Below are 14,655 nucleotides of genomic sequence, written 5' to 3'. Positions count from 1 at the left end.
CTGAAAGAACACAGCATTAGCCATTGTCTGGTCACAAAGATGGAAATACTGATTAGGCCTCCTTGAGGTTTCATCTGTCTCTCTCTAGAAGTGCCATTGATAAAGCAATGCTTTATGACAACAAAGAATTTGCAAATAATCCATAACAAATGTCTAGACAGCCTCTTCATATTCTCCAATGATCACCAACTTCTGTGTACTCATGTACTGTATACATATTTAGTAGCACTGTATTTATTACATTGTCAGATCTGTTTAACAGACCCATACAAAAAACAAGCAAAATACTGTTACATACTCCAGCAAATGACATATTCTTTACGCATATGAGGGGAAAATCTCTAAATAAAAAATACTCCTATTTCAAAAGTGAGTTTGCATCTTTTGCTTTTTTTTTTTTAAACTTTGTTCATGCCAGTATCAAATGTTCATGGAAGATGAAAATCATAAATAGCATTTCCAAAGCAAGGAAACCTCACTTCAGAAATCCTTGAAGTACAGTATTGTGGGATAAAAATGATAAGAACAGAACAAAACTAGTTTTTGAAAGTGGATGGGTTTAAAAATCAGGAAGTAAATCGCACTGTTTTCAGTGAAACTTCCAAAGGTGTGTTTTTAGTTGAAACTACAATCCATGCAAAATCACAGCTTTTATCATGAGAAAAGATCTGTGAGGGAGAGAGGAGAAAGAGGACTAAAACTTTCAATAAACTAACTTGGAAAAGTTTCTGTTCATTTTGGGGGACAACCATTCAGTGGGATTGCTAATCTGGTCGAAATCTCACCTCCCCAATACCCATGTTGTCCTCTCCAAGGAATCCTATTTCAATTAAAACCTGAAGGGCATTTGCAAGAATGAATGCTGAGTTGTGGGTTCAAAGTGATGAAAGGAGATGCACTCCAGGTGCTGTAACTTCAATAGGCACATCCGACACAACCCTCCAGTGGGGTGGGCAAAGGGGCTGCACTAATTGCGCCCTCACCAGGGTGACCAGATGTCCTCTTTTCCCAGGACATGTCCTCTTTTATAGCCTCATGTCCTGGAAAAGAACTTCAATGTCCTCCTTCTTCCTGCGAGCAGGCAGCAACCTTCTTGTAACTAATAAATCCAATGCAATCAAGTTTTAAGTTTAATAATAAGTCATCTCCTGTTTACATTGACTCCCTGCAATCTGCAGGTGAGGGTTTTTAGCTTTTATGTGGTCCTGTCCTACATTTAGGGGTCCTGGTCCTCTTTTGGGGTGATGGCACCTGGTCAGTCCGGCCCTACCGCCCCATGCCAAGGAGTGCCCCGCGTTTCCTTCCACGCGGCCCGTGAGCAACCGGCACCCTCCTTGGGGACCGCCTAGCCCACGCTGGGCACAGCCGAAGGAGTCACGACGCCCCCCCAAGAGAGGCTCGGTCGGCAGGAGAAGCAAGCAGCAGGGCGAGGAGCGCCGGCGTTACCTGTGGACGTTGCTCTCCCGCGCCTCCTGCTGCGCTCGCCGCTCCTCCTCCGCCTCCATGGAAAGAGACTGCCCGGGACTTCTCCAGCATAGAATGCTCGCGCTCCCCCGCTTGGAGAGCAGTCAGAGTCCCGCGCCGTCGAGGGGGCGCCTTCCCTACTCTCCTCGCCGCCTCCGAGGGCGCTGCGAAGCCCCCCAGCAGCGTCGCGCACGGAAAGCGCGGGGGCCGAGCAACCCTGGAGCAGGACGCGCTCAGAAGTGCAGCCCTCGCAGGGCGCGCGAGAGGTGGCGGAGACGCCTTGCTCCCATGCCGGGCCAGAGGCGGCCCCTTGCCGTCCCGCGGGCGAGTGGATGGTGCGCCTCCTGAAGGACGCCGCCGGAGCCAACTTCTCCCGAGGGAGCCTGGCTGGCCGGAGCAGCTGGAGAGGGCGCCACCCGTCCCCACCCCGCCTCCGCTGAACCTGCTGCTCGCGCCTGCCCGCCTGCCTTCCCTGCGCGCGCACGTCCCAAGGCCACCTCTGCGCCAGCGAGGAAAAGCTCCTCTGCTTTCTTGTTGTGCCCACAGGGCAGGTGCTGGGGGAGGGAACTCCCTCCAGGCTCCTGAGGGCGGCCCTGCGCCTGAACCAGGGCGGAGGCGCCCAACAACCTGTTCTGGATGTTGGCTGCAACACGTGGAGTGGGAATCAAGAGGAAAGGAAGGCCTGCAAGCGTGTGCAGAGTTACTTCCAGCCCAAGCCTGTGTCTGTCTACTCAGAAGTCAGCCCCATTATAGTCAGTGGCGCCTACTCCCAGGAAAGTATGGCTAGGATTGCAGCCTCAGGCTTTCCTGGGAGTAAGCCCCATTGACTATAATGGGACTGACTTCTGAGTAGACAGACACAGGCTTGGGCTCTTACTCCCTCCAAGGAAGACTCTCAGCTTTCATGGATCCAGGGCCCAATCCTATCCAACGTTCCAGCACTGGTGCAGCCGCAATGCAGCCCTGAGGTAAGGGAACAAATGTTCCCGTACCTTGAGGTATCTGTGGCTGCTCCCACCACAGGATGCAGTGCACGCCCCATTAGAACACTTGTTCAGGCTCTGGAATATTGGATAGGATTGGACTCTCAGCCACCCCCCCTTTCCAGCATCCTACCTATTCAGGGCAAAGCACCATGCCTTTCTCCCACCAGGTGCCCGCCCTGCCCAACAGTTCTGTACCCTGTATTTTATTACCCTGTGTTTATTAACAGTATTTATATACTGCTTTTCAACTAAAAGTTCACAAAGCAGTTTACAGAGAAAAATCAAATAACTCATGGCTCCCGGTCCCGAAAGGGCTCACAATCTAAAAAGATGCAAAAGAACACCAGTAGACAGCCACCAGAAAAGACACTGCTGGGATGAGGTGGGCTAGTTACTCTCCCCCTGCTAAAAAGAGGAGCACCCACTTGAAAGAGTGCCTCTTACCCAGTTAGCAGGGTTTATAGTATAAAACTATTTAGAGCTGGCTCTTCTGCAGAAGGATTTGCCAGAAGTGTGCATTTAGGCTGCAATTCTGTACAGATTTACCTGGGAATGTCTTACTGAACTCTTACTTCTGAGTAGACATGCATAGAATCGCACTGAGTGTTTGTAAAAGACACTGTTCCTACCTGCAGGTTTCTTGTTGGGAAACCTGTTTGGGGGATCATTATATATGTAGCATTACTTGTTGCACAAGGGTTTCCTGCAAATTTTAAACAGAACCGGTTCATGCACTCCTAAGCATCTCAGATGAATAGTTGCTTGAGCACTGTAACATCAAGGAGCAGTAATTGCAGAATACAGTACAGTACTATGTAGAGGTTGAGTATCCCTTATCCAGACTTCTTGGGAAGGTGTCTGAATTTTGGAAATGTAATGAGAAATGCTTCCTCTTGCTCTTTTCACCATTACTCATATGGGTGTCTGCTGGCCTCTGACATTTTTCAGCATTGTCTGTACAGGTACACACCACAGAGCAGAGAACAGAACCTATAGCTTGTACCTATACTTTATGTGGGGATGAGCACAAGACCTTCTAGTGTTCACACTACAGAAAACACCACACAAGCGCTCCTTGAATTCACACTGCATTCACACTTCGTGCTCAGCTCTGCACTTTGCCACTTTTTGCACCCCCAGGAGTCACACCACAGCCTGCTTCCTCTATCACAAGGTGCAGGGCAAATCCCTCCAGGCTTGCTGTGCTGAGCCTGCACAAAATTTAACAGCTGGATTAGTGTTGAATTGTGCCCCAAAATGTATTGTGCTGTGACCTGTGACTGAAAAAAATCCCTGCTGGCTTCCCTGCTGAAAACTGCTTACAACAAAACATTTGCTGCTTGTGAGCAGCACTAGCAAGGTGTCCAGATTTCAGATGTTTAGATAAGGAGTAATCTACCTGTAATGATGCTGCCATGAGTAAGGCAGGCTGCAAAATCCTAGTCCTTTTTTATGGAAATAACTGCCCTTGAGTCCTTTTCACTGGTGTTATGTGAGCAGACCACTGGCAGAATCTGTGAATATTGTTAACTAGGGAAGCCTTTAATTCCCATGAACCTGCAGGCCTGCTTCCATGGACAAAGCTCCCAAGGCCTGCATCCAGGACTAACACTGCAATTCTTAAGTCAAACTTTCTCACTGGGTGTTTATATTCTGGGAGTGTCTTCATGATGCGGTGCTGATTGTTTGGGTGTGAGCAGTTGTTTATCCATTATATCCTGGTGTTGAGCATCCTTCATATTACACATCCTGCTATGTATTTGTGCCTAGCAGATGAGTTTCTTAGTTTAGAATGCAGGACATTTGTGATCTTCAGTTGGGAAGAGGATAAGGAGGTACCCTGACATCGTTATCCTGAGCGTGGGTAATGTGTATACAGTGTAGCCAGACTGAGCATGTGTCAGAATGGCCGTACATCTGTATTCTGTGCAACTATTCTTACAGCACAATCATACGCATGTCTACTCAGATGTAAGTCTAACTGAGTTAAATGTCCTTACTCCCAGTTAGGTGGGTACAGTACAGAAGTGTCGCCATACTTCTCCCAAAGTCTTGCACCTCTGTCACTTTTTTTTTTTGCCTGTTTTACTATACTTGGATTTTTGGCTGCTAATTACATTTTCTGATTTTATTTTTTTTGGTTAAAGACAAGAACCGATGTGCTAAGATAAAGTGAAGTGTCTTAACTTTGGTTCAAACTAGGTGTGCATAAAAATGTATGATTTTGATGCTTGAATTTAACAAATACTGCAGGAGGGGTGTGTGCAAAATTGTCTTGAAACTGGAGTGAGGTGCTTTAGGAGTTTACACTAGCAGTTCCTGTTCTGATGATACTGTACCCTGTGTGCTATTTGTACTTAAAATTAAAAAAAAACCCTTCTGTTGCCTTTCAGTAAAAAAACAAAAACTCAGGGATCAAAGGCATGCATTTGTGTGCACATCTAAATCTCAATTTTTTTTCTGGAAAATCTCAGGCATGCAAGGCTATAATGGTGCTGTCAAGGAAAAGAGAAGGAATTTCATCTTTTGGTAGATGTGCTGGTGGCACACAAGGAGCTGCTAGTTTTAACATTTCTGAATTAAATTAACTGCCAAAATTAACTACGGGCCAAATCCTGTACATGTAGACTCATAAGTAAGTTCCACTGTTCAATGGGGCTTACTCCCAGGAAAATGTATATAGGATTGCAGCCCCAGTCTCCTTAATCACAGTTCAGGATACAGGTGTGCTGTTAGATGCCCATGCATGGGACTCTGACCCTCTTTGTCAGTGAAACTGGGAAGGAACAGAAGATACTGAGCCATTGGCAGAACATAATGACATCCTCCACACACAGAGAGACACCAACAGTTCATTTGAATTTGGTGCTTAACCATAGAGTGCTGGTATAACTGGTGTATGTGTTTGTGGAATTCCCATTTTTTAAGTGAGCTTGTGGCTGGCTTGGGATTTGAACACAGAACTTCTGTGTACAATTTAGGTAGAGGGAGGCAACTGCCTGGAACTGATTAAAGGAATAGTTTTGTGTTCAGTGGTTGAACCTGAAAGTTCTGAAACATAGAACTTGGATGGTGCCTAGGAATAGATGCTTAAAAAGGGAACTATACAAAGAGACACAGCTTCCCTCAAAATAAATACAGCCTTTCTGTAAAAAATGTTTCTAATACACAAGCTTTGTGAACCACTGGCCCACTAGTGGTGGCAGATTCTGAATACAGTAAACTGCATACGGTAAATTCCCTGCTACTGCCATACCTTTTGTCATTGTTTTGTGTGCATGACCTTACTGTGGAAGTGCCACCTCTGGTATTCTCTCCCAAATTGCATAGGATTAGGTTCATCAAGAAGCAGATAAGATCAATAAGAGCTAAGATCTTTTTTTAAGTAGCTTAAGAATTTTCCTATGTCTGAATTAGATGACCTCTGAACAACACATTTCACTGATGCTAAAAGCAGAACTCTTAAGCTTCTTGGGCAAGTTAAGCATTCCTAAACTCTGTGTAGGCCTGGGGCCCACACTTACAGAATAATCTGTATGATAAAACAGATTTATTGCACAAAGAAGTCTCATTTTTTTAAAAGGAAAAGCAGAGCCAGACAAATGATTTTATTCTAACTTCCATGCTTTTATTTTCAAGCTCAGTACCATTACAGTAGTTGCAAACATGGGATTCTAAAATCCCAATATCTGTTTTGTCTTTGTATGATTATTGGTGTAGAAAGAATCTTACAAATTATACTGCTTCTGAAATGTGTCTTTCTTGGATGAAAACTTTTAGTTTTAATTAAGACATATACAGGACCACTTTGTGTATTATAGTTTTTGTACAACATTGTACATGCTAAAGTGTGATCTAGGTGAAGCTAAGCACCTGACAGTGCAATCCCATGCATGAATACTTAGTAGACCCTTTTATTTGACTCACTCCCAGGTACATGTGCATAGGATTGTAGCTTTAAAGTCCCATCAATTTAAATGGCATAGTTAAGCACATGCTTAAATCTCTCTCAAATAAATATGCTTAAAGGTGCTTAACTAGGGACTGAATCCTGTCCTATACTAGGAAGGTACAGTACTTATATTGCAATTGACTGTTGCAAATGCACAGATTTATTTATTTGGTCAAAGTTCTGGCAGGAGACAAATTGTAACATGTAACTTGAATGGCCAAATTTAGTAACAGAATGTTTTTTGTTTTTTTTTTTTCTTTTCCACAGAAGACATTTCAAAAGGCTAAAATTGTCAGGTAAGATTTGTCAAGTTTGTTGGTTGTTATGTGATGTTTTTTCCTTAGTTGGTGTGCTCTTTCACCAGCTGCTTGTTTATCCCTTAAGGAGCTAAGTGGCCATGTTTAACTTCACTGAGATATTATTAGCGTATGGTTTAATTTACTTCAGTTTCAAAACTCTTTTATTTTTATCAATGTGAATTATTTCATGTATGTGTTAAGATCCAAAGAATCTTTTAATGTATCATTTTAAATCATTTTTACATGGATACTTGTACAACTGGTATAATAAAACCACACACTTCTTTAAAAAGGACAGTAGAAGATGGCTGCACTATCTCTTCTATAGAGCCTGGGTGCGCTGATTAAAGATATTTCAGTTATGACCTAAATGTCTGTAATATTGCGGGAGGCAGTCTCCTCAGTAGGAAACATCTACAGTCCAGTCCTATGCCCCAGCAGCACCCAGTGATACAGCAGCGCTGAAATAGCCACTGCTGTATCATGTGGGGCTGGGGCAGCCACCAGTCTCCTTAGGGTAAGGGTTTCCTTACCCTGTGTTGAACTCCGTGGTCAGCAAAGTTTAGTGGGCGCAGAACCAAGGAAGCCAGTGTTAGGCTTCCAGGCACAGGAAGGGGCATAGGATTTGGCAGCATAATTCTTTCCTTGGTCCGTCCTCCCTCTGCCCAGTTCAACCTTCTCCTGCCCTGAAACACCTCTTTGCCCTTTAGCAGGGCAACTTACCAGCCAGTGCTCCCATGGTGCATCCTTCTAGTGCTGAGGCCCAATGCCAATTGGCACTGGTTTCTCCACTAGCATCAGCATGGCCAGTTCTGCTCTTTGGACTATAAAGTTTGAAATGCAAATGGCTAAAGGCAAGGATATCTCTCAAAAATGGAGAACAGATGTTGCTGCTGTCAGTTTTATCAGATTATGTCTTACATTTCTTTCAAGTGCTTGCTTTGTTGGTGAAGGCATGTGATGATGGACACTAATTCTGTATACAGAAGCTTGCCCATATGGATAACAAGTAGCACCACAAAGAAAACTCACCAATCACAGAGAAACAACGGCAAGCTGATGGCTGCTGGTTCAGTGCCATCTCTCTATTCCCTAAAAGGAATTGCTGACAAACCACATGGGCCCCTCTTTGCCCTGGCAACTGTGGTGGGGAGAGGGGAGAGAAGCTGGTACTTTTCAGGGGACAAGATTTAGGCCTTGAGTCTCCAGTTGTCGAACCCTAACAGATACATTTGTTCCACTATTTTATTCAAACAGTTGAAAGAAAGAAAAAATAATACAAGCAGTCAGAGTTGTGCTATTTCTAAATCTACATACAACTTTCTGTATGAAATTATCTATTATTGTTTAGAAAGTTTTCCCTGTTTGGGAAATAGCTCAGACTTTAGCTGGAGATTTTCCTAACCCTTTTAATAAATGAAGTTTTGCAAACCTTTAAGGAAATGAATAGGTCTTGATGACCAAAGTGAACATAGCACAATAACGCCCTTCTGTTGTACCAGAATTTATGCATATTATGTACAAGGCAAACAATTTACTTAAATCAAAGTATCAACCACAGCAGGAAGAGGATGTGCTGTGCAATTAACACAAACACTTACTATAGGGGCAATTCAGACATGATGGTGCCAGTTCTTTATTCCCAGCAATAACCTAATGACACTACTTTTGTGAGAATTTATTGACCAACTTTGAAGAGAGGCTTCCAGGCAGGCAGTGTTATTCAATATTTTTCACATGATCTTGGATCTCTGAAAGGACCATTGTTTGTTTGCAGACTGTCTCAGGACAGATAGAAGATTTCCTGTTCCCTGCATCAACTTTGAATAAAATAATACCCCTCCCCCAAACTGAGTAAAGGTTACTGAAACTTTTCTGTAACCATGTCTTTTCAGTATGTTCATGATAACTCTTCTTTAGGAAGCTGGAACATGCCCATTAAAAATGGTTACAGAAAAAGGAATAATATAACTGCTTCTGTTAAAACCACATAACATCCTTGCAGCGCAATCCTAAACTGCGCTTGGACCTGACCCTTGAGCTGGCCCAGGAGGGTCACAAACATGCCATAAAGCTTGTTTGCACCTCCTCAGGAGCACACCTTGGTAGCTTGTGCTGCAAGTCTTGGGTTGGCCCAGCTGGTCAGCAAAGGCTTTGGGGTGGGTGGGGAGGAGGTGGCGGGAGGGAGGCGTTCCTGGGTGGGGGGGAGGGTGGGTTGCTGGAGGCGGGGCTGGGATGTTTATCCAGCAGGGAGTTTGGAGCGGCCTCTGGAGGTGACTTGGGTCTGAGGAGACTCATAGGGGCCAGGGCACCTTGCCCAGGGGTAAGGGGAAAAATTTCCCCTTTCCTCTGGCTGAGCCAATTCTGACCCCTGTCCTGCGCTTGATACAGCGCATGCCTCTTCCAGTGCTGGACAGGATTGTGTCCTTAATGTGGTATGGTTTCATTACTGATTCACACAGCCATTTGTTTGTCCATAGTGGCCACAACCTGAGTTCATCTTCAGTGGGGCTGATATGTTGAGCTAATCCTGAAACCTATTGTGAGTTGTGACTTGGAGATGTGATTAAAAACTGACAAAAAACAATGGGTCTGTGGAAATTAGGGCAATTTCTACTGCTAGTACTGTACTTTATTTTACTGGGTCATATTTGTACTTTTCACTCCAGATGTTGGGATAATTTACATAAACATTGTCTGATTTTATTCTTGCAACAGCCTCTTAAGATAGTTGACCCCTGTGAGCTTCAGGGCTAAGAGTCCTGTAAGAAACAGATATAGTCACAGGTATAGTGTCACCTACTATACCTAGTATACTGTAGCAGTTTAGTATAATAGTATACTAGTATACTGAAGTGGTTTCCCCTGAGGGCTGGGGATAAGAATAGGCCCTCAGTTTGGCTGTACTTGTTGTAAGAGGCGACTGAACAGCCACCGGGTAGATGGGACTCGTTAGCCTGGGAAGGCAGCTCATCTGAGAGAAGGAAAACTCTGATCCCAAACCTCCACTGCCTTGTGGCTACATCCAGTTATGGAAAAGGCTTCAGGAGTCAACCTCGAGGCAAAATCCGGAGCCGGAGTCCCTGAGGCAGTTCATGGCTGAACACAGTTATGTTCTGGCAACTCCTGCGACGTCGCTGGAACCAACCTTATTGGCTTCTGCCTTTCCATTGGACCATTTCAGTAACATGGAGAGGGGGGATTTGTTGCATGGGTAACAGTCTATCCTCCATATCTACTTTACCCAGGCTTCACGCACTGGAGAGGACGCTCTGTTCTAGAACACTACACTATTCAGAGTGCGATACCATAGTCTTCCGAGACTGAAGGATGCCGACATGACATGATACTGAAGTGTCACCTAGTGTAGTGAAGCAGTTCCAGAAATGCTAGTTTGTGAACAATGATTTATTTATCTTCCTGTCTCAAGGAGTTGGTGATCCATAGTATATGTCAGAATGAATAAGGACCTCAGAAACCTTCATGAACTATTTGTGATAGCTGATATGTGATATCTGGTGGCTTTTTAATTATGACTGTCTTCATTGATAAGATCTAATATTTAACGAGGGCAGGGAGGCTGCAGGAGGGAGTGAATCCTGCAACGATGGCAGGCACTGGATCCTATTCCCTTTTCTGCACCTTCCCCACACCCTTTCTGTTTTTGGACTTGCACTAGCAAAATTGCTAGCACAGGTCCAAGGACACCCATTGTGGACCAGAAGGCTTACAGAAGTGTAAGGGGATTTAAATCCCTTTCTACTTCTGAAGCCTTATTAATTGCTACCCCCCACTGGATACAGCACACCTGTTTTTGGTGTGGCTGCGCCAGCAGGGAAAGATAGGATTGGGCCATAACAGTAGAGAATTTTGGTGTGCACCCTGAGGTAAGCAAGAGTCAGTGAGGTAACCAGTACCACTTTCCAGAGGCTGTCTAGCTCAGAGATCCTGGCTGGTAACTACTTGGGCTTGGATTGTAAAGTTGACTTCAAAAGAGGGATCATCAGCAGACAACTCCCAGCTTTGAGTCAGGGTGGGAATGCTCAAAGGAGGAATTCATTTGCTTCCTGCCTCCTCCTCCAGGGTAGGTGTCTGCACTAAAGTGGGGAAGAACATTTGGTAGACATGACCCACTGCAGGGTTGTTGATTGGCATTGATTGAATAAATGTGGCCCAATTATAATCCAGAAGCATTTCTCTTGTGTTTATTTAGGGGTGGGTGGTAAAATTAATTATGTTCTTGAACTTCCTATTGAATTCATTGAGGCTCAAAAGTGTTTTATTTTGTCTGGAACATGCCTGTTTTTAATTTCATGCTAGATAAAGGCGTACCAGTATAATGTAAGGCTTTGTTGTGTCGTGAAAAGTTTCTGTGAGCCCAAATGGCTAACATTGCAGTTCTCTGAACACTTACCTGGGAGATAGCCCTATTGAACCCAAAAGGCTTCCTTAGGATTGTACTGTAAAGCAAGTTGAAAGCTGTCACTGAAAAAACTTTGGATTTCATTTTATAGTTTTATCTCCATGTGACTTATAGGCTCAAGAATCAAAATGTCCTGTATGCCGTGGAATATATTGTTGAAGTTACACTGTGCTTTAGAATGTAGAACAACCTGGAATATCAACCATACCCTATAGCTGCAATCCTAACCACACTATCCTGAGAGTAAGCCCTATTGAACAAAATTGGACTTACTTCTGAGTAGACCTGGTTACTATTGTGCCCTAAGACTCCTATGCAACGAAAGTAAATTAAAATATAGCAGTTCCCCCCCCCCCCAAAGTTTGGTGGAGGCAGAAGATGAGGAGATTGTCACTGCATCTGTATGATCTACAGTACACATATTCCAAAAAAATTCTTCTGTTTTTCCTGCAATCGGTCCAGGATTTCTCACCATCTCAAGCCTTCTAGGGGTGAGGCAAAGAGGCCCCTTCCCCCATGACAAGTTTGGGTGTAGCAAGACTGTTAACACCTTTCTGCTGTTGCCTATATGAAGCAAATACATCACTCACCATTCCCAGGACTACTTCTGAGTAAGCACACTTCAGATTGCATTGTAAGGGTCAAATGACACATTACCAGGAATGAGTAAATTGGTCCAGGGTGTTGTTCCTTTACCTTTTTTAATAGTGTACGTGGACGAGACATGAAATGGGGTCAGAATCATGGTGGGAGCCCCTGCCCCACATGGTTTTTCCTGTGCTTTTTGCCACCCCCAGCTATTCAAAAATGGAAGGGGGGGAAAAAAAAACTCAGACCAATGTTTTGTACCCAATAATGTGGAGCATTATTCTAAATAGTGTAACATATTATGGCAGAGAGAGCCTTTCAATAGAGTTTTCCTCTATCTCTAAACTCTGTGGTTTACGTGCAGGTGAATTACTGAATCCTTTGTTCTGTTTCAATTCTCTTTGTGCTGAAGATGAGGCAAGGCACTTCAGGAACCCCACCTTGCTTCTGCAGGAAACAACATCCTATTCCATAACGATCAGGCTTAATCACCAGCATATCCTTTTTACGTTAGATAATTACAGATATGCCTATGAAGGGATTAATCATATCCTTTTCACAAAACCAGATTGCCTCTTGCCATTTTATATATAATGTTCCTGATTTTAAAAAAAAATTCTAGCATGCTAGTGTTGGTTATGTTTGTTTCACACCTGACTACATGATGTACATGTGCAACCTCCTGATTTTAGAAATGGGCTATGTCGGAATGCCAGATGCAAGGGAGGGCACCAGAATGAGATCTCTTGTTATCTGGTGTGCTCCCTGGGGCATTTGGTGGGCCACTGTGAGATACAGGAAGCTGGACAAGATGGGCCTATGGCCTGATCCAGTGGGGCTGTTCTTATGTTCTTACCTTCTCTCAATTTCCAGGTTCTGAGCAAATCTCTAGGTTCTTCCTACTTCTAAGAAAGTAGTTAGAGATGAAACTTTTACAGCTTCTCCTAATTCAGGAGTGGCCAGTCTTTCAACTTTAGGGTCCTGGACCTTTGTGTAGGGGAAGAATTTCATTATGCATAACTACCAGTTATGCAAACTGAGAGAGAGGCTTATTGTTATGATCATGGAGCAGTAGCTTAGCTAGAGGAGGGCAAAACAATAAGCACGGTAGTGCACTGTGTTAAGTGGCCCCACCCATTTGCTGTTGGAGCCATTCCAGGCATTGATGGCAATGTGCAGGAGATGCACATGGTTTGGTTCAGTGAGCACCTGCACATTGCTGTAGCTGCCTGGAACAGCTCCCGTGGAGAGGCTACTTACATAGCAGGTTGCTGCACCTGCAGTATATTCTAGCTATGCTACTGTCGTGGAATGGGCTAGTGTCCTGGCACATAATGGTTCCTGTGAATTACAAATCTTTACTATCCTTGTTGTACCCTTGAGCATCATGGCTGTCTTAAAACACTGTGATTGTGTGTATGTGGAACAGTACTATTATAAACTTTTTTCCCCTGCTAGGTGCTGGACTGAATATAGGAGAAATACACTCTCTGCCTAGAATGCTGACTGTTGTTGAAATGAACTCATGGTAGTAGATTTATATAATATTATAAATGTGTGGGAGTTCTTCATCTGCATCATTTAATGATTACTGCTCAAGAGTTACCTTTTCACACTGGGAAAAGGAGATGATGTAGTTCGGTGTTGTGTTAGCTTATGCATGAGCAACCAGTCATACTGGTTAATCCAGTATGGTGGAAGCAAACAGCACTGGAAAGGAATTTCATGACTGAATTATAAGAATCTGGAGAAGGTATTTGTAAGACACATGCTGGAAGACCAATCTGAAGGGAATGCTTACAGAGGAGTAATGATTGTATTTTGTATCTGAGTACCTTATTTGCAGCTCTTTCCACCCTGTATCTGTGTACTTTAATTTGTGAGTTAATTACTAGTATTTGCTATTAACCTTAATTATTTGCATTTAAGAACATAAGAACAGCCCCACTGGTGAGGCTTAAGACCGAAATTTACTTGGTATTTTACTCCTTTTAAAAAATTAACAGTTTATCAACCATTTGTATGTTATACAAAATGTGTCACTGAATGAATACTTAGTTGAAGAAAGCAGTACTGAGTGAGAATTTCAGAGAAAGATGATGGGAGTGAAACTATTGCAAGGGAAGGAATGATTACAAGCAAGTTGGTGGCAGAGGTGGCACATACCCCTGTTCTGCCTGAGCCACCCCTAGACATGCACACACACCCCCAATGAAGAGCAAATGGGCAGGCATGGCACCTTCCCTTTAAAGAGCATGATGTGCAGCCAGCATACATAGCTCCTGCTTGCTACAAACAGAAGTGCCGCAAAGCAGGGAGTCTGTGCACCACACTCTTTGTAAGCAAACTCTTTGTAAAAGGAAGCAAGCAGTCTCCAGATCTCCTCTCCCTGCCTACTTGGTGCTTCATAAGCACCAAATAGGAGGTCAGAACTGATCTGGAGTTGTGGCAGCCTCCCCCCCTTCTTCTTCAGCCTGCAGTTCCGCTGGGCACTCTGATTCTCTTCTGACTTGCTGGGGGCACATTCAACATGAAGTCGGCATTATGGCTCAGAGATCACAGAACATGCTTTCAAAGAAAGCAGTAGAGCTCAATAATTGAATCAATATTCTAGAGGCTGTATGTATAAAAGGGTTATTTTTAGAGGCATCATCTCAGCACTAACTTTTAACCATCTGGAAGAGACAACTGGGATGTGGCGGTTGTGACAGAAAAGTGAATATCAATGACCAGGTAACATCGGAACAAGGAAAGTTTCTGCTTCTAGCCACGTTGTTAGGCCCAAGTACAAGGCCCCATCTGTAACCAACTTCTAATTAGTGCATGCCAGGCCTGAGAGAACTGTGGAGGAGGCCACTTCACAGGGCCCTCAGGTACTGTACCAAACTACCAAGTAGGCTCCAAGACCAACTTGATTAACAACAGGGTACAGCTGTGAACTTC

The 14,655-nt window shown here is 44.0% G+C and overlaps 1 protein-coding gene across 1 annotated transcript in view; it reads right to left on the bottom strand.

Annotated features, from left to right (window-relative positions):
- GRTP1 (growth hormone regulated TBC protein 1) overlaps positions 1-1,668 on the bottom strand; it is a 33,206-nt gene extending 31,538 nt beyond the window's left edge. The window contains exon 1 of the mRNA XM_066621674.1: positions 1,447-1,668. Coding sequence (XP_066477771.1) covers positions 1,447-1,505 — 59 coding nt within the window. The 5' untranslated portion in view covers positions 1,506-1,668. The remainder of the gene's footprint in view (positions 1-1,446) is intronic.
- Between the last annotated feature and the right edge of the window lie 12,987 nt (positions 1,669-14,655).

This window comes from Tiliqua scincoides, chromosome 3 (assembly GCF_035046505.1).
Source record: "Tiliqua scincoides isolate rTilSci1 chromosome 3, rTilSci1.hap2, whole genome shotgun sequence".
NCBI classification, from domain to species: domain Eukaryota; kingdom Metazoa; phylum Chordata; class Lepidosauria; order Squamata; family Scincidae; genus Tiliqua; species Tiliqua scincoides.
This window is presented reverse-complemented; position numbering and strand designations above follow the sequence as displayed.